Source organism: Heteronotia binoei, chromosome 18, assembly GCF_032191835.1.
Source record: "Heteronotia binoei isolate CCM8104 ecotype False Entrance Well chromosome 18, APGP_CSIRO_Hbin_v1, whole genome shotgun sequence".
In the NCBI taxonomy this organism is placed as follows: Eukaryota; Metazoa; Chordata; class Lepidosauria; order Squamata; family Gekkonidae; genus Heteronotia; species Heteronotia binoei.
The window spans coordinates 45,256,946-45,281,374 of record NC_083240.1 but is presented as its reverse complement, the minus strand read 5'-3'; the positions used below and the strand labels follow the sequence as shown (position 1 = coordinate 45,281,374).

Sequence of the window (24,429 nt, the reverse complement as noted above, 5' to 3'; positions counted from 1 at the left end):
GGCGCATCAACTAACACTAACTTTTCCAATTGCTTCTGTTGGAAGAGTGCAGCATAATTGCCTACCCTCAGAGGAGGCTGTCTGTTGCATTTCTGTATGAGTCACTACTCTCAGTTGTCATCTTTCCAACCTGAAGGCACTCTCAAAACTTCAGCCCAGACTGAGTGAACTCCTCTAACAGGCTGAGACATACCTTCCTTTAGTAGACTTGCAGGTTGCAAGCAGTGTTCCCTCTGAGTTAGTGTGAGCTAGCTCACAGTTTTCTAGCCTCCAGCTCACAGATTTTCATCTTAACTCAGGCAAAATGGCCCCAGAGAAAACTAATTGATGCAGTAGCTCACAACTTTAATGCCAGTAGCTCACAAAGTAGAATTTTTGCTCACCACAGGTTAGAGAGAGTATTGAGTGCAAGTACTTCTGAATTAATATTTCCATCAGAAAGAAACAATATGCTTGCAGGAATTTGAGACCTTTGTGTTTGGGATTGTGGTCAACGGAGAACTTGCTAGGCTGTGTCTCCTTTGGGCCACTGGGTGCCACTGTTGATCCATAATAGAACATCTGTAGGAATTAAAATCAACATCAGCAAAAAAAGGGGGAACTGGTTACCCACCAGCTCCTTTTGGAAAACTGTGATTTTCTCCTTTCTTTGTCTCCCAACATCCTTTGCCTTTTTTATTCGATCCTCCTTGTTTTATGTTTGGTGGGATTGGACAATGAGGCCCAGTCTCGGTTCATTGAGAATCCATCAGTACATCTTGTGAAATGGGTCTCCCCTCCCCCTGCCTTCAAAATCTGGTTTTGCTTGAAATGAATGAGCCATCCAAGCCCAGCTGCACCAAAGATCTCTCTGCAATGATATAAATGGCCCATTGAATTTGGTCTCATCTGTTCTCTTCATCTCGACAATATTTGCAAATAATTGCATGCTGTTTTGGAGGTCCATTTTTTATAATCCTGCATTCCCCCCTCAACAGCCTCAACTATTCAGTCTTCATTTTCATCCTCCTCTCTCTCTCTGTGGCTCCCCATTTCCCCAGCTGGCCTATCTTTCATAGATCGCTGTGAAGTGCCTGAGTCCAAAGAGTTGGTCAGAGCTAACTAGAAACTGAACATCTGCTGGAGAACTGTTTTGTTGGGCACATGACCTTTCAGCAGAGGGCTTGAGCAGTTATCAGCCATAGTCTCAAATGTCTTGTGTTAAGTCTAATATCCTTTGCCTTTTAGCTCTGCTTTTAACTCAGTCTGCTTTTAGGTTGGAATTGTCTCCTCTAATTGGCCATGGCTCTGCCTTTGCTAACTCCTGCTGGCCAAGGTATTTTCACCATCAGTGCCCAGGAATGAACTTGGGTTTCTACATGCAAAGTAGGAGCTATTCCACTGAGTCACAGTCCCTCCTGCAAAAGCCTAGTTCTCACTACCTTGAGTTTATGAACATAATTAAGCTGTTTCTGCTCTGACTGCTGGAGGCTCTCTTTCTCAGGCAGGCGTTTTGCTGTCCATTTCAAGGGACTGGTATGACCTTTTAAATCCCTGACTGGGACTCTTTTATCTTTGGGACCGTGTTTCCCAATATGACCCCCCCCCCCTTGCCCCATTTGGACTTCATCATGAGGCCTACTGCAGGCGCCATGGAAACCACCAGCACTCCCAAATGCAAGCTGCAAAGAGACCACAATGCCTTTCTGTCAGCATGAAGAAGAGGGATCTGATCCAGCAGGCCCAGGAGAAAGATACACTTCCCGCCTAAGAGGGAGGACATCTGCCTCACTGGTGCCTTCTGTGTCTTAAATAGCAAGGGCCTTCTTGGTGGCTGCCCCTCCCCTCTGGAGCTAGCTCTCTGAGGAGGTTCATGCCCTCTGGGATCTGTTGAAGTTCTGTAGGGCGTTCAAGACTGCCATGTTTGTGCAGCATTTAATTAACCAAGAGAATGGGTGAGCTGGCTGCATGTCCAGATTTGTTCCAGAGCTGATGACCAGTGGGATTGTAATTAGAATCTGTTGCATTTTTTTGTGTTTATCTGTTTTATTGTCTGTTTTAAGTTTGGGTGTTATGTTGTAAACCACCTTGAGTCCTCTGCTGAGAAGTTGATGCCTGTAACAAACTGAACTGGGACAATGATGCTGTGTATTCCTGGTGCTTGGGGGAGCCACAGTGGGAGAGCTTCTGAAGTTCTTCTCTGATGTTCTTATGGAAATGGTTGTTGTTGTTATCTTGAAGAGCAATTTCTCCCTACGTGGTCCTATGCAACAACCACTCTCCTTAGTTTGCCAGCTGCCGGCTGTTCCTTTTCTTCAAGTAGCCTTACTGACATTAGCCAGAGCCTAAGCCTTTTCCCTTTTGGCACCTGTGCAGCAGGGCACTGTCTCTTGTGGTGCTGAGAGGGGCAGCAGGTTGACTAAAGCTTTAAATGGAGTACAGGCTGTCAGCATTTTGGGGGAGGAGGGAACAGGTTATTGGGGTGTGTGTATGGATCCATAAATCAAGCCAAAAAGGAAAGGCAGGCTATAGAAGTATTTTAATAAATTGAAATTATTTTATTGGAGGTGCCAGGCTTCAAACCTGGAGCCTTCTGTGTGCCAAGAGTGAGCTCCACTGCTGAGTTCAAAAGGCCTTCCTTCCCCTGTGAAAACAGGCGTGCAAAGCTGCTTGAACTGTCTGTCCCTCTTGCTCAGTGTTGCCCCAGCTGCTTGCAGCTTTCCAGAGGCTCAAGGAAGAAAAGGGTCTTTCTGGCTACCTGTCATTCTGGCTTGAACCGCAAGCATTTCTGAGGATAAGCATAGTTCAGCAAGTAATCTTTACATGTGTCCAGTTGAAATTCTCCCCCCCCCCCAGCTGAAACATTTTCCCCCCAGCTGGAACTCTTCCCCCCCCCCCCCCCCAGCTGAAACATTTTGGAGAGAGGTTTGGCAGATCTAAAAAATTTAATGAAACCCTACCTCTTTTCACTGTCATCTCTCCCTATGGACCCCTAAAAGTGACTCTCCGTGGCTAGAGGGTGCCATTTGGAGAGAGGAGAGTGACTTCTTTGGGGTAAAAATAAAATAAAAATAAGAGAGAAATAGTGCTTGGTAGCTGAGGGATTTATGATCACTGCCCCAGTAAGTGGGACAAGGACTTTGCCCCTGCTGGTGACTTCACCTTTGCTTGCCAAAATAGCCCTTCCAGCTTCTCTGCTGCCTGCACACTGGCTAAGTGGAGGATGCCTTTTTAGTTAGGTGCTGAGTTTTATTGGATGCAAAACCACAGTGCATAGCTGATTAAAAACAGGTCTTGGTGTATTCTGCTTTCTCCCGCCCCCTATTAATTAAAATTCTGCGTCCAGATGATCAATATTGTGTGACCTGTATACATTATGTGTGCTTGCACCATTCTTCTTTGTTTTCATTAATTTTTATTCTCAAGACATCATTTTAAATACTTTTTGCTCTTGGCAGTCATGGAGAAGGGCTCTGGAGGGCACAAAGCACCCCCTTCCAGCACTGGACATTTGATTCAAATCCCACAGACTCCCCAGACTCCACTCACATACTTCTAAACATTTCTGCCATATGGACTAGAAACTTATTTAAAATGAAATTTGAGATTCTCTGGATGCTGAAGTTTGTACTTTGATCCTCATTCTGTCTTTCTGTAAAAAGGTAAAGGTAGTGCCCTGTGTAAGCATCAGTCGATTCCGACTCTGGGGTGATGTTTTCACAATGTTTTCATGGCAGACTTTTTACGGGGTGGTTTGCCATTGCCTTCCCCAGTCATCTACACTTTCCCCCCAGCAAACTGGGGACTCATTTTACTGACCTCGGAAGGATGGAAAGCTGAGTCAACCTCGGGCCAGCTACCTGAACCCAGCTTCTGCTGTGATTGAACTCAGGTTGTAAGCAGGGAGCTCAGATTGCAGTACTGCAGCTTTACCACACTGCGCCATGCGTCTTTCTATACTTCTGTAGAATTATGGGTTAGATTAAAGGACAAAAAATAACTTAGGCGGGTGGAAAATTAGTGAACAAAGCCTGTTCACTAATTTGCCACGTGCCTAAGTTATTTTTTGTCCTTTGGTTTGTATAAATAAAAACATAGTGTGCATATATTTTTGGCGATAGGTACCTGGTTCTTTCCTAATTCAGGGAAGATTTAGAAAAGAGCTGTACTGGGTCCCAAAGCTCCCCCCAGCCACAGTGTTGAGTGTGCTGCCCTTCCTCTCTCTGGCTGCTGAGATGGCTGCACACGTTCCAGTCGACCTTTTAGAGCCATCGAGGCTAGCAAAACAAAACGCAGGCTGAGCTTCTCAGGAGGCCGACCTCACTCCCTATTACTGAATTCTTGCGCTGGAATTGTAAAGTGCACAGCCCGTTAGGTACTTTACAGTTGGGAACTGGCCAAATCGACAGTGCAATAGCCTGTGCTGTGGAGGTAAAGGCGTGGTTTTTTATTTCCTGGATGGAAGAAAAATAAGAGAGATGCCTGGCCTTGCTTTCCAAGGGGGCCAGCTCGTGAGGCTCAAACACCCACCCGCTGAAATGGAAAAATCTCAGCAAGCTTAAGTGGTTAGCAGAACAGACCCCTCTCCACACACATCAATCACTGGACTCTGGATATAAAATCAGTTGTGGCAGCTCATGGCTCTTGGGCTGTGTTAAAACCTGGAGGGATGAGCTTAAAACTCTCAGGAGTGAATCTCTAGGGGTCCCCACTCTCCATGGGGGGGCTGGAATGGCGGTGGATATACAGGGAGGCGAGTGCTTCCTGGACCCTTGTGAATCCCTATAGCTTTGTGTTGTGGGTTTGATGTTAATTTAGCTGTAGGTAGTTGTAATTTCCCATTGCTCCCCTAGCTTGCCTGTCTGAGAGAGGGCACAATCTTCCAGCAGAGCAAAGAAAAGGGGGGAAATAGTGAAAGGAGGCTGTGGAAGGGACCTGGGTAATGGTATGCAAATTGAGTGGGATTCAAAACAAACAGGAATGCCGTGGCAGGCCTTTGTGTGGTGGGTGCTTATATATGAGGCCAGGATCCCTTGAGGGAGAGAATGCAGGAAGGATGCTCTGTGGTTGTCAGCCAGCCCACTGTTACTTACTGCAGGCAGGACGAGCTCAAGGTCTTTTGTTGTCCCTGGCCTCTTCTGGTCCCACCACTCCCCACTTTGCCAGATGTTATTGTACAGTGGAACAATTTGATAGCTTCCCCCCCCCCCCATTCTCTCTCACAACATACAAGTGAATGGACTGGTATGGAAACTGTGGTGGAATAGGTCTGTCTCGAGTACTTGAGAGCGTCTCAGATGGGGGAAATGGAGGTGGCGGTAGAAAGTGCCATTGAATTACAGCCGACTTCTAGTGACCCTGTAGGGTTGTCAAAGCAAGAGATGTCCAGAGGTGGTTTGCCACTGCCTGCCTCTGCATTGCAGCCCTGGGCTTCCTTGGTGGTCTCCCAATTAAGTAGTAACCAGGGCTGACCCTGCTTAGTTTCTGAGATATGATGAGATTGTCTAGCCTGGCTCATCCAGATGTCAAGATCCCTATCTTGCTGTTCTGTTCTAAAACACCACTTTCAAGGGCTTTCCAGATAGACCAGCAGTTTTCCTGCTCCAGACATTTGCCAGTTGGATTGAGCTGGCTTAGCCAGAGTCTGACTATGTTGTGGTTTGAGATCTGGAACTTTGCCCTCCTCTTTCAACCAGCGCTCCTTCGTAGACATTCTTGCAAAGACCTTTCCTAACTCTGAGGGCTGAACCTTGGTTATTCAAAAGCAGTTGTTCGACCACTAAGCCATAGTCTTGCTCTTCATAGCTTTAACATCCTCATTACCCATAGTGGTGAATTCCCCCACCCCCCGCTTTCCCATGGAGGTGTTAGAAACAACCGCAATGAGAGACCATAATGTGCAGTCAGTCTCTTGGTTGTAATTCCGCTTGAGTTGGATTCAGAACACTGGTTTTTAATAGTTGAAACTGTCCTTGGAAGATGCATTGTTGCCCCATGGTTCTGTACACACATTACTCTCTCTTTTTTAATTTATAATATTTGTCAACCCATCTTTCTCCCAAACCAGCTGGAACTTGAGAAGATGGTTGTGTTGCTTCTGGACAAGCAGGCTTGGCAATTATTTGAAATGTCCTGCAGTGTTCCTGCTAAGCTGTGTGAGCTAGCTCACAGATTTTTAGCCTCCAGCTCACAGATTTTTGTCTTAAGTCAGGCAAAAAGGCCTCAGAGCAAACTAATTTATACAGGAGCTCACAAAGTAGAATTTTTGCTCACAAGACTCTGCCACTTAGAGGGAACCTTGGAGCCAGAAGTGGGCTGAGAGAATGCACAGGGTAGGGCAGTCCCTCTTTTGAAACCACATTTGATTCAGAGGAAATCCTTGCAGGCTGGAGTTTGCTTGTGCCAGAGCTGCTGCTTTTGTTCTGGGTGATCAGCCTTCCTGGGACCTGGAAGGGGTCCTTCCCCCCAGTTCAAGCTTGAGGACGACTCCTGCAGGATTTTATTTATTTCTTTTTTGCATCCTCTCTTCCCTGGCACCTACTCTGCATGCATATCTGCTTGCTCGGGCCAGGGAGCAAAGCAAGATGCTTTTGTTGCAGCTGGTGCTTTTCAGAGGGTCAATTACAGCTGGCCGTGCTCAGGAGACGCCCCGCGCTGTAAGCCCCGCAAGTGGCTCCCTTATCGCCGTTCTGGCTTTCCACGCTGCTGGTTATTCTGAAAAGATCATCAATTTGCCGTCGTGGTGTGTTGCATATGATACCCAAATGCTGTTTCTGATAGAGGGTGGAGGAAAGGCTCATCCGTTTGAAATTGCACATGAGAGGAGGAATGGCAATTTACCCAGAAGGCGTAGCTGGAATATCAAACCTTCGTAAGCTTTTACAGTAGAAAGGGGCAGAAAGTTGGTCTATGTTTGTGACTTTGCTTTCCAGCTTGGGCTGTTCCTGTTTGTGTTGTTAATGGTTCTTGCTGTGTCTTGCCTTTTTTGATGTGGAGGTGCTTCCACTTGGCTGTGCTAGGCAAGCTGGAAAGGAAGATGCCTTGCTTAAGAACTGCTTGTATGCCTGCTGCCATTTGCAAAGAGGGTTAACTAAAAAGAACGTGCAAGTATATCTGACAGGTCCTGTCCCCACTGATGGACCTCCTGATGGCACCTGGTTTTTTTGGCCACTGTGTGACACAGAGTGTTGGACTGGATGGGCCACTGGCCTGATCCAACATGGCTTCTCTTATGTTCTTATGTTCTTATTTGGTTTACACATAGTTGCAGCTGTTAAACCGTTAAAGACATGGGTGTGTTCTTGACAAGCTTTTAAACTTTAAACACTGTACCTGACCATCTCCAGCCATATTGAAAACCATTTCTTTTTTTAAAGAAAGCTTCCTTCAGTTTCACATTTGGCTTGCCTTTGGAGGAAGGCTATTTTGAGGGGGACCTGGAGCTCCCCTGTTGAAGGCAGATGAATTCTACTGGATCAGACTGGTGGGTCATCTTGTCCAATATTTGGTGCCTCATGGAAGGGTAGGGTTGCCAGGTCTGACCACCAGTGGAAGGTGGGGGGAGGTGAGTACTTCCTGCAGGGGTGGGGAATCTTGGTTGCAACACAATGATGTAACTTCCAGAAGTACTGGCATTGCACTGGTGTGACACTCTAGCACAGGGGTGTCAAACATGCAGCCCGGGGGCTGAATCAGGTCCCCAAAGGGCTCCTATCAGGCCCCCGAGTAACTCACTATTGTCTGTTTCCTTCTCCCTCTCTTGCTTCCTTCTGCATCACAACTTACTTGTGATTGAGCCAGGCTTGCTCAATCACACAGGAGCTACAGAGCAAAGCTGCTACCTTGGGGAGGAAGTGGGGGAAGGAGAGCTTGCTTTGCCAGGCTTTCTCTGAATTGCACAGCAGAGCTACTGAGCCAAGCCTCTCTTCGTTCTGTTGGCTGAGGCTCAACAAGCCAGTGAGGTGGATTAGACTGAGTGTGTGTGTTTTTTCTGTGTTCTTTATAAAGTTTATATCTCCCTTACCTGGCATTACATTTTATGATACACCTGGCCTGGCCCGACAAGGTGAAGATCCAGGCCTCATAAGAAATTAGTTTGACACCCCTGCTCTAGCACTTGCCCCCAGTCCTGGTGCTATGCTGGCAATTGCAGGTCCTGCCAGAAGTGATGTAATTGTGTGGCGATGAAGACAGCTGTCCCTGTGCTTTGCTAGCCTGCTTCTGCCCACCAACCAGATGAGTGTTGGTGGGAATCGGCAACAATTATCAGGAGTTTGCCTGGCATTAGGAGGTACCTGGTAAGCCTAGGGAAGGGGCAGGACACAGAGGTCCCAAGCTGCCCTTCAGGAACTGGTATTCAGAGATGCTCTGCCTTACAAAATGGAGGTTCTTGAAAACTGCTGGACTTTTTTCCAGTGCTGGTGGCCTGCTCTGCTCTTCGCCTACCCCATGGCTTTTCTGTTACGGTTCTGAGAGTTCCTTTCCTTTGAAGCAGGTAAGTTCTCCATGTTCACCAAGAAGAGTTTATAATAACGTGGCTCCCAAAAATTGCAAACTGTTTTTCCAAAAAAGGTAGCCCGGGGCCACCCAAGTTTGTTTTCACTTTAGCTTTTCAGCAGGTCTGATCCAGAGAACTGTTATTGGCACAGATGTGCCCAGCCAGCTGTTCATTCCAGTCTTCATCAAAGAGCAAATTACAATTGAAGCCAGTTATATCAACTTTGTGCTCTGGCTAGTCACAAGACAAGACTGTGTTACAAAAATGACTGATGGGGCTAAACTGTCTTGTCTTTTGCATCTCTCTCTCACACACACACGCATACACACTCACATACACAAATTTATGTGAACATGATCCAGCCAAAAGTTAAACACTTTGCAGTCTCACTGAGTCTCCGTAGGAGAGATTTAAGTGCATATGCTTTACTTCATCATTCAACTTGTGGCTGGATCATTCTTTGCCACTTTATTTCAGCCAGTCTGAGTGTTGCTTCTCATTTCTCCTGGCAGTGCTCTGGTGATGAGAGGAAGAGATGGGACAGCATACAGCCTTTGATGTAACGAACTAGGGGAGTTATTTGCAGCTCTGCCATCCTAACATTCCTTTCGAGGATGGCAGAACAAAACACAGGACTTAAATCTGACAGCATTTCTGCTTTCTCCTAAACCTTATTTATTTACTGAAGTTATAGCCCACCTTTCTTGCTGGAACTCAAGATGGATTACAAAATATAGAAAACAATTCAGTCGGAAAACATAAAGGATCCAATAAATGATGCAGTAGGAGTACAGAATTGGGAGATAATGCAATGAAAAAAACTGTCTTAGGCATGACATACTGTAATGCAAAAAGTGGATTACTAATGTAGAAGGACCGCTCAGTAAGCACAAGGCGATACATACAACAAACGTTGCAACTGTTGATTTCCTTACAAAAGCAACGCTTTCAACTATTCCAATTATGCTGCTTTCCGTTGAATTAAATAAACCCTGAATCATTTCTGACATCCATGGGGATGGGGAGAAATCTTGCTCTGTTGCTGACTGACAGTATGATGTCACATGATCCTGCCACTTAACTTCTGTCTCTGCTTCTGCTTAGAATGGCTGCAAAGACTAGCTTGTTTTCTTCTCTTTTCTCTTCTGGTTTTTTTTTTTTTTTTTGGCATGCATGTCTATGAGTGTATGTGACCTGCTTTGAGTCACATTGCAGGACACAATAACATTAGTCACAAGATACCTTTGACTTTCTCTTGCTCTGTTTCCTTTTTGCTGACGCTAGAGGGTTTTTTTTTTTTTTTGCATATAGGGAAAACCCCCCAAAATCTTTTGACTTGTTTAATGAAAGAAACAGCTTTCTAGAATTCAGACTGGTCAGCTTGCTTTTTGTGGATCTGGTAGAATCTTGTTGGCACAAATATGAGGGAAGCTGATCCAAAGCTCTTTTGAAAACACCCCGTACCATGTTTTGACATTAAAGGTCTCCCTTAATGGTCTTCTGATGTTATAGGAGAGGATGCACATCATAGTGGAGTTGTTGGGTTGCAGCTTGTGGATCTGTGCTGCTCACGATGACATCTTCCCTGATCCAAAAGTCCTCTTGCATGGATTCCGTGAAGGGGGTACTCTTGCTGCTGTTAGTAGAACAGATTTGTAGGATCCAACCCCACTGATTCCTATTGTTCTACAAAATGGTATACCCCCCCCCCCCCGAAAAATGTTGCGCTTGGCAGATGAGAACTTGCTGGTGACCCCTGGCCCAAAAAACATCTGGCTGTCCTCAAGCAGGGCATTTTCTGCCCTGCCCCCAACCTGGTGGAGTTCCCTGCCAAATAACATCCAGTCCCTGTGGGATCTAATGCAGTTTTGTAGGGGCCGTAAGGCAGAACTGCTCCATCAGGTGTTTGGTTGAGGACAGTGATGGTTTCCATCTATCTAGCAGTCCCATCTTCTGTTCCCCCTGTGAGGCAGTGGCACAATCGGTAGTTAATGTCATCTTATCAGGTTGAACAAAGCAGGAGTTAAGGAGCACCTTTAAGACCAACAAACTTTTATTCAGAAGATAAGCTTTTGTGTGCATTCTCCTTCAGACGAGGAATGAGGTACAGTAAGCAGAGCTACATATAGCTTGTGGGGTGTAGAATGCAAAGTGGTACAAAGTGAATATCCAATAGCAGAATTTGTTAATTTTACTTTTCTGCTATTGGATTTTAACTTTGTACCACTTTGTAGCTCTGCTTACTGTACCTCATTCCTCGTCTGAAGAAGTGTGCATGCACACGAAAGCTTACATTTTGCATAAAAGTTTGTTGGTCTTAAAGGTGCCACTTGACTCCTGCTTTGTTCTACTGCTTCAGACCAACACAGCTGCCCACCTGGATCGATCTTATCAGGTTGTTATTGTATTGTTATCGTACTGCTATAGTTTTAGCTGTTAAATTAATATATGACTATTTTTATTGATGTACACCATCCTGAGTCCTGCTTTCCAGGGGTGGGCAGTTAAAAATATAATTTAATAACGATAAATAATAATTTAGGGATGCATCCACCATAAGGACTCTTTCCTCTTGGGGCACAGTGTTTTGTTACTAATCCATAAGGGTTGGTTTTTTAACCCTCGGTGGGGTAGGGCGGGATATAAATCAAATAAAAAATAAATAATAAAATAAATTAAAAGCTATTTTGTGATTAAAATTTTGTTCTTTGAGAAAAGCTTAAGAGAAATTGTAGGACTGTAACCACATCTCTTAAAAATATTCTGCTGTGTGTTTGTAAAATGTGTTATATAATCATCAGCACCATTCTGGTCCTGTAGCTCTCATCCAAATTATAGTCAGGCTGAAAACCTGTCGTAATAGAGCAAGACATAAAGCTGATTGTGGTCAAGGTATCCCCTTGGTATCAGTGGGGCTTCAGCCTGACTTTCTCTGGTTTGGGTCCTGTACCCTTATGGAAGACCTTTAGGGTTCCAAACAATACGTGTCACTTTTACGAAGTGAGACGTTTTTGCGTACCATCTTTTGGGGATCTGTTCCTTCTTCTTTGTGGCATTGGATAGGTGAAGAGCTCTTGTTCCTGGAATAGCATTGATCTTGCCTTAATAAGTGTTGAAACTCTTGGCTAATTCAAATGTGATTTTTTGGCTTCTATGAATATAACTTGCTCCGTACACTGGCTTGAATGTCAGTTCTGATTTTAATGCTTTTAAAAATTGTTTTAATTCTGGCTTTTGCTAACCAATCTAAAACTAACTGTGGTTGTTTAATTACAGAGGGAACATACCCACGCTCAACAGGTACAGTAAACTATCCTCTTTTTAGATCTGAAAAAGAAAAAAAAGTAGTTTTTTTTTAAAAGGATGCAAATTTTACTCTCTTTTTTCCCTTCCTAGTTTTGTTTTAACAATTTAACCTTTATTTTGTGTCTGGGGGAAAAAATCAGTTTCCTCACTTGGAACCATAACATGTACTTTTCTTCCTCCTATCACTTGTGGTGGTTTTTAATGCCCCTCTTCCTCTGTTTCCTCTATCCCTCCCCACCCTTGTACATACTTGAAAGGCATTTTGCACCCAACAAGCTACCAGACTAACCTGACATGCTCATGGGCTCAGCTTCCCCGCTTTGCTAAATGGTTTTGCACCATAACCTTTTTTTTAGTCATTATGTTTTATTGCATGGAAAATCGGGGTTCTGGGACATGTGTACCAAAGCTGAAAACAGGCATATTGCCCCTTTCACACAAAACTGTGATTGCACATATTGGAAAGCATGTGTGCCGTGCTTTCTCCCCACGTGTGCGAAAAAAATACAATGACTGGAAAGAGATCTTTGAAGCCAAAACAATCTGATTCCTCACTGGCATTTGTTCTGCCCCCACGCTTCTCCCTGCACTGCTACTTTCTAGTACCATCACGGCTACTTTCTATTACCATCACAGCAACAGAATGCTGGTTTTTTGGAGTTCCACTTGCCTCGATGGGAATGGGAAGAAGCTCCGAAGCAAGAGGCGCTGTGGAGTGACTGGTGGGGAATTGATGGCTTGTGCCGATGCAAGGAGAAACGCAGGGGTGGAGCAAATGCCGGTGAGGAATCAGTCTAAGAGTTGGATCTCCTTCCTTCCTTTTGCCCACTGGCTTTTGACATCTTCCCCAGCACTTCCCTTAAAGGTTCCTAAGGGAGTAAGTATTCAGTTTTGAATTAGATACTGCCAGGTGATCACACAAAGCCACTTTATAGTGAGTGGTCTATCTAGCGCTCCGTAGTCTTCTCTGATGGATGGAGGCTAGGCGTAATCCCCTTCCTTAAAAACACACCTGCTACTCAAGAGCTTTCAAACAGAGGATTGAACGGAGGATTGTGTACTGGACCATGAGCCACATTTTAGCTTTATCTAGATTCGAGTCTTGATCTTGATTTTCCAGGTATAAGCTTTCAAGAGTCAGATCTGATGAAGGGAGCTTTGTCTCTCAAAAGCTCATACCTCCCCCTCCCCCCAAAATTGTGTTGGTCTCTGAGGTGCCCCTGGACTGGAATCCAGCTGTTGTACTGCAGACCAACACAGGTGCCCACTGAAACTATTCTAGATGTAGTCATCTTCCTTGCTGCAAGTAGGAAGCGGGCAAGGGGGAAATGGGGGAGATTGTGTTGACTCAAGGCCATATCAGTCATATGCCCAAGTTCAGGGGTCCCCAGCTTGTTATGGGCAAGAAGATATTAATAGCCTCACCTGTGAAAGTGACCTTGGGTGCGCAAGGCAGTGATAGCCTGGTGCTGTTCTGACGTCTAGAGGTGGTGCTTCTGTATTTGCTGATGCTTTTAGCCTCCACGTTCATCTCCAATCAGCTGATGGAGTAGGAGTTTGAACTTTACATGCATTAGCGATGTCTGTTCTCTTCTCCCCTCCACCCCTCCCATTTTCTAAATGTCAGAAAATCATCATGGTTTTTCAAGACAAATGTGCATGATTCTTGGGGAGGGAGGAATACTTGGCTCTTTTTCTTACCCATGCAAATTTTAAATTGCAATTTCACAAACTTGTGTAGGAGGGGGGAAAAGGTCTTAAAAGCCTTAAAAATGGCAATTCTTGGGCCTCCCTACATAATGTAGCAATATTTTAAGTCCATTTTCAATCTTTTTAAGGGCACATCTGCCTGTTAATTTAGGAAGCTTGGTATGCACTTATAGGTGCTTGCTTCCCCACTTCTCTACAGGTGCTCACAGCCCTGGGACACACTAATTCCTGTCTCATTCTCATGGGGCATAAGGCCATTGTGGGCCAAGCAAGACCCATTTAGCACAGCTTCCTTCCTGCTCTCCAATGTCTGGAAAGAAAAAGTATTCTGTATTTTCCAGTGATGATTCCAGTGCATTCAGCTGGTCCATGGTCAGCCACTGGAGGGGCTGTTTGCATGAAGATGAGGGGTGGTGAACCAGTGCTTATACCCATATACACTTTCTTGGTTGGCCAGGTATATGCTTCTGGCAGCTAGTGACCAGGTATATGCTTTTGGCTGCAACAGTGAACAACAAGTTTGGCTTTTGATGTGGAGGAAGTCCCTCAGAATATACAAGGTAGAGGTTCACCAAACTGTGTCACTAAAAGTAGAATATTAAAGAAGAGAGATGCTTTCTACAAGATGCCTCTCTTGAGAAAGGCTGTCCTAACATGAGCCATGCTCTTGGGCTGCATCCTTCTCTCTGTCCTTCACACCTGCCTACCTTTGGTCACTGCCCTTCTGATCAGAAGCTAAGGGCCATTGTCAGCTCACCATTATGAGCCTGGAATCAACTCTCACTACTGGGTATGAGTAGCTCCCTTGGATCTCCTTGGGTGCTTTCCTTTGTTTCCATTCTTCCTTTGCTTCCTAGTGTTTCTTAAGATTAGAGGCCTATTTCTTTTTGCCCTAAGATAACTTTCAGTGTTTCTTAAACACTGTCCTTTAAAGTCATTGGAAACGGATAACATTAAGAGAAGTATGGCTGTTCATTTAAAGCAATGCGAATTCTTTAGTTCTGCCCCATGTTTGGATGCTGAGTGGGATTTATGACACAGCTTAATGTATCGGTTCTTCTGCCAATCTATACCGGGATGTTCCCAGAACTGCTTAAATCATGTTCCAAAGCAACAGATCCCAAGTACCACCCGCCATTGAAACTGGCAGGATTGTTTCTGGTTTTCTCATGTTGGGAGGATGAGGAATTGGTGCACAGCTGCCCTTTTCTTTAGCAGCTGTGTGTTTAGTGCTTCTCCTAATTTGGCCCTTGATTAACGACATTCATGGGGAGGGCCGGGTTTATAGTATGATTGGTCCTTTAAAGACTATCTGTGAAACTTTGTTGCAGTACATTGCCCCCCCAATCCCCTCCCCCAAAAGAAAGCGGGGAAGCTAATTTGTCCAATTAGACACTGTATGTCGTTGCTTCTTAACTTGTTTCAGTATAATATAGTTAGGCATTTGTGTGGATGTGTGTTTGTAACCTGTTGTCCCTAAAGATTTACTAAATCTTTCAAGCTAAAATCTACTTGTTATTTATAATCTATAACTTATTTAAAAAGCAAACAAATGTGTCTGCTATCCAGCTACGTTACAGAACAGCTATGTTAGTGATTCATAGCCTAGGTGTGTAAAAATGAAAACAATGTGGAGGTTATTAGATCATAAACGCTATTGAATTACTATAAAGGGGGTGGGGAAACTATTACTTAAAATGAGAATGGAGTATTCCATGCTGTAATCCTGCATGCAGTTAAGACTCATGCCTAGTTAAAGGCTGAAGTTAATGGCTACAGTTCAGCCCAAAACAGCCAAGAGCACTTTGAAGGCTAATCTGGTTCTCATGGCAGACTTTCATGGCCAGTGCCCACTTTGAGGGTGCATGAGGGTGTTACGCCTTAGTTGGCAGGAAAAGGTACAGGAGGGTGTAAACAGAAGGCTTGAGCAGGAGACAGAACGCGGAATAAAGAAGTCAGTCATACAAAAGAGAGGTGTATGTTGTTACTCTGCAGACCGCTGATGAAAACAAGGTCCAGCCTTGAGGGTTGTGGACCTCTTGTCAGGGCTTTTTTTTAAAGAAAAAGCCCAGCAGGAACTTATTTGCATATTAGGCCACACCCCCTGACGTCACCATGGTTCCACACAGGCTTTTTTGATAGAAAAGGCCCAACAGGAATTCATTTGTATATTAGGCCACACCCACTGTTGACACCAAGCCAGCTGAAACTGATACCAAGCTAGCCGGAATTGCATTTCTGTGTGGTCCTGCTAAAAAAAACCCCTGCCTCTTGTAATGGTGGGTGAATGGGCCAGATTAGTTTAGCTTACATCAACCTCTAATAAGAGATAAGTTGCTTTCTGTCATGAGAGAAGTTAGTGGTCCCTTTTTAAGCACTGTGATGACCATCAGTGTTTCCTGGTACCCTGTTGCTTTTTCAACACAGTACCTCTTCTCCAAAGCACAGGCAGTCTTGGATTTCCTCCACTTCACTGCAGTGGGAAGATGCTTAAGAAGAACCAAGGAGAAGCACCTCTTCGGAAACTGCTACATCTGTTGGGCTTGCAGCCTCTCGAAATTATGTGGTTGGCCCCAGCATTCCATGGGCCCACTTTGTGGTGATGCCCGCTCCCCATTCTCAACATTCTACCAGTGCTTACAGCACCAACAGGATTGGAGACCCCTAAACTATATACGTGCACCAGGCCTTATTGAGCCCAAGCTCTCTCTAGTAAGCTGACTGCTCTCCAGTCCTTATTTGGCTTAATCTTGGAACTGGTCCAGACCTTGAGACAGCACAGAAACTATTGCTCTGGCTGCAGCAGGGTAACGTGGCTGACCCCCTGGAATTCAGCTCCTGTTAATCATGGTGAAGGACTGGGAAAAAGCTTTGCTGCTTGAGTCCCTTGCAACTGACACGTTCCACTGGTTTCAGTGGGAATTGGTCATGACTGACTCTGTGTGGATTGGGGCCTGTAGGGCTATAAACAGTCTTAACTATATGCCGGGTTGCAGTGTTATCTTCCAGGCTCATAACTGTTATGGATAAGATCCTTAAATGATGTGTCCATTCAGTATTCAAGTTCTGTGGAAGTGAAAAATCTAGCAAAACCCATATCTAGCTGTATCTGCACATATGCATAGGAATTGTGTTGTGCATGGCTTTTGTAGAAAAGCAGTGTGTACATTTATTTATAAATATATTTCAACCTAGAAGCTTCAGATTGGATTTTAAGGCAGAAGCAGAATGCCAGATCTTAAAACCTCTGTAATTTTTATTCCTCTGAACAACTGGTATTTTAATTTGAGAAGTGTGAAGTGTTGTATCATTTTTCATCAAATGAAAGGGGGTTTGGTGAATCTTAGGGTTACTGAACAGCCATCCTAGTTGCGACATGAGGAAAATTGGGATCTTCTTCGTGGTCTCTGTGCAGTCCCACACATGGGTTTTCCCGTCAGGACGAACCCTACCTCGGAGATTTTAAAAGCTAGCCTAGGCGTTATTTTTGGCGCGCACTCCCTTCCGTCCTGGGGAGCAGGCATCCACTGCGCATGCCTGGAACGGGAGGGAGGCGCCCCACCCAGCCAGTTTCTTTCCAACCGTCGCCCGGGATAGTCTTACCTCGTTGCGCTCCTCTTTTACCTCAGATCCTAGCCTTCGCTTCTTCGTCGTTTCCTCTCGTTTGTTCCATTTTCCTCTTTATATTCTTATACTCTTCATTATTCTTCAAAAAAAAAAAATAAATAAAAAATATATCTTTCCTGCTTTTACCTCAGACCTCCCTTCCCCTACCCCCCCTCCCCCCCCGGGCGTATGGAAGGAAGGGATAGTAGAATAACCTTTAAAAGGTGTTCGCGTTGTAGGGCAAAAATCCCTACATCGGACGGACATTCACTTTGTTTATTTTGCCTGGGAGAAGCCCATAAAGTAGACGCCTGTGCGCATTGCCTTCAATTCGGCAAACAGGCGCGGAAAAACAGGGCCGCTAGACTGAGAAGTCATCTTATGGAGTCTGTGCTTCACCCTGAAATGTCGCAATCCTCTACTACAAGTAAGTCGCCTCCCCTTCTGTCTCCCCAAGGGGACGGCGCAAGGTCGGCAGCTTCAGTGGCCACTGTTCCCAGCAAGCATAAGCCCGACGATGCCGCGAAAACCGGCGACGGCGCGAAGACGTCACAACAAACGGTCGCGCCTATTAAATTGAAAACTGGGAAGCACACCAAGAAACACAAGCACTCCGAGCCGAAGGGCCCGAAGGATTCGAGAAAACCTACCGACCCGAAGGAACCGAAAAAATCTACCGACCCGAAGGACTCGAAAAAACCTACCGCTCCGAACAAACCTTCGGAACAACACCAGTCTGACATACGTTGCGACATTAAATTTAAAATCGAAGATCTCCCTTTCGACGGCCAAGGCCTTTTTAATGCCACGACAGACGACATACTCACCACAGTCGACGACAGCCGCAAACGGGCAAAAAGACTTGGTGTGACCCAACAGCAACAGCAGGGCTACAAAGCCAGACCATGGAAGCCAATGCCATTCAAACGCTCCAGGTCCCCTCGACAATCGGAATACTGGAAGCGTAAGGCTCCACCGTCTAAGCAACCTTTTACCCAGCGGCAGCAAAGACCACAACAACCTAAAAAGACTGCAACTGCATCCAAGCAGTCTCTTTGACTCTCCACCTCTGCCACCTCACAACACTTCCAGAACTGGAAGTTAATTACCACAGACAAATGGGTCCTGAATATCATTTTAAGAGGTTATTCAATAGAGTTTCATTCTCCCCCTGCAAGACACCACTTTGTTGCAACCCCTCCATCCCCTCCCCTCCAAGAAGAGATCATCACTCTTATGGCCAAGGCGGCCATAGAACCTGTCCCAGATCAGTACCATCGGACAGGCTTCTACTCCCGGTACTTTCTAGTCCCCAAGAGGGATGGAGGTCAGCGCCCGATTTTGGACCTCAGGGCTCTCAACAAGTTCATCCACCACAGAAAATTCAGGATGGTCACCCTCCAATCCATCTTGCCCCTAATCCCTCAAAATGCTTGGATGGCGCTGGTAGACTTACAGGATGCCTATTTTCACCTAACAATCCATCAAGGCCACAGAAAGTTCCTGAGATTTGCCGTGGGAAACAGACATTATCAGTTTCGAGCGCTTCCGTTCGGACTCTCCACAGCACCCAGGACTTTTACAAAGTGTATGGCGGTGGTCGCTGCATACCTCAGACAGCGCGGAATTGCAACTTACCCATACATAGACGATTGGCTCCTTGTGGGGCCTTCAAGGCCACAACTGGAAAAAGACATTGCTATAACCCTTGCACTCTTAGCAGACCTGGGTCTCCAAGTCAACCAGCAAAAATCGAATTTAATCCCCTCACAGGACATTCAATTCATAGGGGCTCGCCTCTGCACCACGGACCACAGGGCGTACCTCCCAACAGACAGAATAGCCTCTATTCACACACTAGCCACAGAAATCATGCAACAGCCAAAACAGACAGCTTTCACCATTCAACGCATGTTAGGACTCATGGCAGCGACAACGGCGGTTCTACCACATGCAAGACTCCGTATGAGGCCCCTACAAATCTGGTTTGTTCGTGCATATCGTCCCCAACGCCAATCTCAACAAACCCTCCTAACTGTCCCAAACAACATCCTTCCCTCTCTGGGATGGTGGACAGTTCGAAATCATTTGCTGACAGGCATGCCATTCTTAAGACCAAGCCCGTCAGCGGTAGTCACAACAGATGCATCAAGGTGGGGCTGGGGAGCCCATCTAAACACCCTCTCAGTCCAGGGGCAATGGACGCCATACGAACAGTCGCTCCATATCAACTGCCTGGAGCTCTTAGCCGTCCACAGAGCTCTGAAATCATTCCTGCCAACTCTTCACGGCCGTCACGTTCAAATAGCGTCCGACAACGTGGCGACTGTGTTCTATATAAACAGGCAAGGAGGGACTGCATCTACCCGTCTTTGCAAGCGAGCAATGCACCTCTGGCACTGGAGTATCGCGCATCAGATCCATCTCACTGCAGTACATCTCCCCGGTGCCCAGAACACACAAGCGGACACATTGAGCAGGTACCTCATCAACGACCACGAGTGGTCACTCCACAGGCAATACCTTCTACCAGTGTTCCAGAAATTCGGAACACCATCAATAGATGTGTTTGCTGCACCAGACAATGCACAATGTGCTCTCTTTTTTATGAGAGGTCCGCCCTCACCACAATCTGCAGGGGATGCCTTCATTCAGAGATGGACGGGTCCATTACATTTCCTATTCCCACCGTTTCCACTGATAACACGATCAATACAGAAAATTCAACTGGACAATACAAATTGTATTCTAATCACACCGTGGTGGCCTCGCCAACCATGGTTCACAACGCTCCTTTTCCTATCGGACAATACTTACCATCACTTCCCCCGGGCCAAGAATCTCCTCTCGCAACAGAACGGCAGGGTTCTTCATCACGACCCGGACAGACTCCGCTTGACAGCTTGGAGGATACTTTCTCAGAATTCCCTGAGGGAGTGAGAAACGTCCTATTAAATGCACGAAAACCATCAACGAGAAAGTCATATTCCATGAAATGGAAAAGATTTTCCATCTACGCAACCAAGCATAACTTTAAACCTTTGTCTGCCTCTATGCCTCAAATCTTGGCCTATACATTGTCATTATCTGAAAAGGGGCTAACTCATTCGTCTTTAAAGGTGCACCTGGCAGCAATCTCAGCTTTTCACCCTCACATACAAGGACGGTCTGTATTCTCACACCCCGCTGCGAAATCCTTCTTGAAAGGAATTTTACACCTGCATCCACCATCACGACAACTGTACCCCAGTTGGAGTTTATCTCTAGTATTAAGCCAGCTAATGAAACCACCTTTTGAACCCATGGCTTCAATCCCTTTGCATCTCCTCTCGTGGAAAACGGCGCTGCTAGTCGCACTTACCTCCGCTAAAAGAGCCAGCGATATTTGTGCGTTTAGAGCAGACACGCCTTACACCATTTTTCATCACGATAGGGTAGTGTTACGACCAGATCCTACCTTCTTGCCTAAGGTAGTATCCACGTTTCACCTCCACAGGGTCACAACTCTACCCGCTTTCTTTCAACGTCCTACAGATAAGGGCCAAGAAGCCCTACACTGCCTAGATGTTAGACGGGCACTCGCCTATTACATAGATAGAACAGCATCATTCAGGAAGGACTCCAGACTCTTTGTGGCCTATGGACGGCACAATAAAGGACAAAAGATATCTCCTCAGAGACTTTCGAAATGGTTGGTTGCTGCTATAAAGCTGTGTTACAGACTAGCAAAGCAGCCGGTTCCAACTACACTACGAGCTCACTCTACAAGAGCTTTGTCAACATCATCTGCCTTAGCCAGAGGGGTCTCCATGGAAGACGTCTGCGCTGCCGCCGCCTGGTCTTCCACCTCGACCTTTGCTATGCACTACGCTCTGGACGTTCGTGCTAGGCAAGATGCCTCCTTTGGACAGGCAGTACTCCGCTCTATCTTCGACTAAGATACGATCTGGATCCGGTAAGTACCAACTTACCTTGGAGTCCAATACTTGCTTGACTGATTTGCATTAACATTGCATTAATTTTTCTCTCCTACTCTAGTGCCAGCACCCACCACCGTGCAGTTCAGCTTATCAGTCACCCATGTGTGGGACTGCACAGAGACCACGAAGAAGATAAACAGGTTACTCACCTGTAATTGATGATCTTCGAGTGGTCATCTGTGCAGTCACACACGCCCGCCCAACCATCCCCGCTGCTGGCCACTGGTACTCTGCAACCGCTCATCTACTATATCGGCGGCGGGGAAAGAAACTGGCTGGGTGGGGCGCCTCCCTCCCGTTCCAGGCATGCGCAGTGGATGCCTGCTCCCCAGGACGGAAGGGAGTGCGCGCCAAAAATAACGCCTAGGCTAGCTTTTAAAATCTCCGAGGTAGGGTTCGTCCTGACGGGAAAACCCATGTGTGGGACTGCACAGATGACCACTCGAAGATCATCAATTACAGGTGAGTAACCTGTTTTTTTAAAAGTTCTCTTTTAAAAGAAATTTCTATTATGTTAATCTTGCCTTTAATTTTTCTTTAAAAATGAAAGAGCCCAGTTCAAAACAATCCAGCAGTGTTAACTGGGATAAGGAACAACAGTGGACTGTACTACATTTGTGAAAAGCACAGCAGCCACCGGATATGCTCTAAAGCTCCACTCGGTTTTAGCACATACAAAGGAGCTCCGTACATGTACATAGGATGCTCCATAACACTGAGGACAAGGAAGAACCTCTGCAGACTTGGATCTCCACAGACCCCTTGGAGCTCACATGCACAAACTTGATTACAGTAATTATGTATCGCGTGCCTGTGGACCATTTCTGTAGGAGGCTATTTGAATAGTATCCAACGTCAAATTGGGTTTTGTGTTAGCAAACAGCTAGATGAGAAGGACAGGGTAGTGGCCCGCATGTGTTTGCTGCCTGATAGCCATTTTGATATTTCCATGAGCTCTTAAGAAGCACCGAATTGATAAAACATCAGCGGTTTTCCCTTCTGTTGAAATGGCCCTGTGGAGTGGAACACTCATTCTGGGGATCCACAACTAATTTTAACTCTTCTATGACTTAGTAGCCTTAAAGTCATTTTTTCCCACTCCTCCTGGAGCCACTGAATTCCTTGATGGCAAATTCATAAACCCTCTAATGTGACTTCTTTCCAAGAATTCAGTGGTTAAGTGGGCATCACTAAAGGACAATGAAGTGCATGTACATGTAAGCTTATAGAGCTGTTGTTCTGCCATGTAGAATGCAAATAGCATAAAAACTATCCTTGGGAGAGCTATGTGTTACTTGAAGCTTAGCTAGGTGAATTTTTGAATTTTGAAGTGATGCATCTGGTTCTGCTCTTTTTGAAACCAATCTAGTGATTTTGTCGTTGAGTTCTCACTCTGTATGTATGACTTACAGGTGATACAGGTTTCCTTCTACATATCTTTAGTTCTAAACATGGCAGTTGTTTTATCTTGGCCATCTCTCCTAATATGCCTTCTGGTTTGGATTGTCATCTAGAATGTCCTTCTCTTCCAACCTCAACCATTATGGGATGGTCCACGTAGCCAGTGTGAGTGACGTTCTGTTGGACAACTCGTTCACTCCGCCTTGCCAACGAATGGGCGGGATGGTCTCTTTCCGGACGTTTGACGACTTTGTCAGGTAAGCAGATGATGAGGGGTGTTGTGGGGGGAGAGCATGGGAAGCATTGATGGCCATACCTCTGAGGTCTTCCCCTCTCTCTTATGGTCAGTTTCTTTGTTATTGGCCACTTCTGATGTTCTTAGTTCCCATGCAGGGCTGGATCTACCTTTTTTTTTAGTAGGAGCAAAACTATAAAATGGCGCCCCCACTAAAAAAATGGTGGGGGGTGTCATTCCTTTCACCCCAGGCAAGGTGCCCCTGCCCCCATGTGGGCAAAGCACCCCCAGTCTTCCCTCCCCACAGGAGCCCACCCCTCTTCTCGTGGCAGGGAGCAGTGTGGTGGTGTATGCTCTGTCCCTTTCTCCTTTCTGGGTCTGTGCACAGACTTGGGAAGGAGAAAGGGACAGGGGGCACCATCGTGGCATTTGCTCTGTCCTCAGCTCTGAGGACAGAGCACACGATACCACGACACTCCATCTTTCTCCTTCCTGGGTCTGTGCACAGACCCAGGAAGAAGAAAAGCAGGGGGGTGGGTGCTCAGAGGCCCAATGATTGGCGGAGTCTTTGTTGCTTCCTCCATCTGCCTTCTGAGTGCGCCCAATTTGGCCCCCCTGGACAGCACCGGGGGCAGGTGCCCCCTCTGCCCCCCTAGATCTGGCCCTGTTCCCATGTACAACCTGTGGCCTGTCTAGTTGTGTAGGGCAGTTGTGAAAAAAACTGAAGTGGGGGAGAACATGTCCAAATTGGGAGGGAGTTGATAGACACCAGAGAGACGTTGGTTCCAAAGGACATGGTGTGCAAAAAACCTTCTGAAATAAGGTTTTGTTTTGAGGTTTGTTCTCCTCCCTCCTGGTGTCAAGGTGCACAACAAATAGAATGTGTGTCTTTGTAAAAAAATAAGAGCCCTGTGGCACAGAGTGTTAAAGCTGCAGTACTGCTGTCCTAAGCTCTGCTCACGACCTGAGTTCGATCCCCGGTGGTAACTGGTTTTTCAGGTAGCCGGCTCGAGGCTGACTCAGCCTTCCATCTTTCCGAGGTCAGTAAAATGAGTACCCAGCTTGCTGGAGGGAAAGTGTAGATGACTGGGGAAGGCAATGGCAAACTACCCCATAAAAAGTCTGCTGTGAAAACGTTGTGAAAGCAACGTCACCCCAGAGTCGGAAATGACTGGTGCTTGCACAGGGAACCTTTCCTTTCCTTTGTCAAAAAAAGAGGCTGAACAGCTGCATGACTGTCGCTCATTAGTAAGACCCCGCCCTTTCCTTCTGTATGCACACATGAAGCCTTATGCTAGTAATGCTGGATTTAGACCTTGTGCAGCCATTCCAGAGTATGAATGCCATGCTGCAGAACAGAACTGCTTGACCTGAACTGCATTTTTATAAGTAATGTTTTTTTGTAAGTTTTTACATCTGTGGAAATTTTCAAGACTATTCTTATTGAATGCATTTTATTGTGTTTATGGTTTTGTTTGTTTAATATTTGTCATGTCCCTTCGGTTTCCAAGGAAGGAGAGCTATAAATGAAGGGAGGAAATAAATAAAAATTGGTCACATTTGCCCCTTTTGTTTCTCTCTTTCTCTCCTGCCTCTTGCTCTTAGACTGTTTGATGAAGTGATGGGGTGCTTCTGTGACTCTCCTCCACAAAGCCCCACTTTCCCTGAGGCAGGCCACCCCTCCTTGTATGATGAAGATAAGGTACGATATTGTC

The 24,429-nt window shown here is 45.9% G+C and overlaps 1 protein-coding gene across 2 annotated transcripts in view; it reads left to right on the top strand.

Annotated features, from left to right (window-relative positions):
• The window catches only part of ACACA (acetyl-CoA carboxylase alpha), a 291,537-nt gene that overhangs the window by 119,157 nt on the left and 147,951 nt on the right, over positions 1–24,429 (top strand). For both annotated transcript variants that reach the window (XM_060259542.1, XM_060259543.1), the window contains 3 exons: positions 11,753–11,776; positions 22,593–22,736; positions 24,320–24,416. In XM_060259542.1, the coding sequence (XP_060115525.1) occupies positions 11,753–11,776; positions 22,593–22,736; positions 24,320–24,416 (265 nt within the window). The remainder of the gene's footprint in view (positions 1–11,752; positions 11,777–22,592; positions 22,737–24,319; positions 24,417–24,429) is intronic.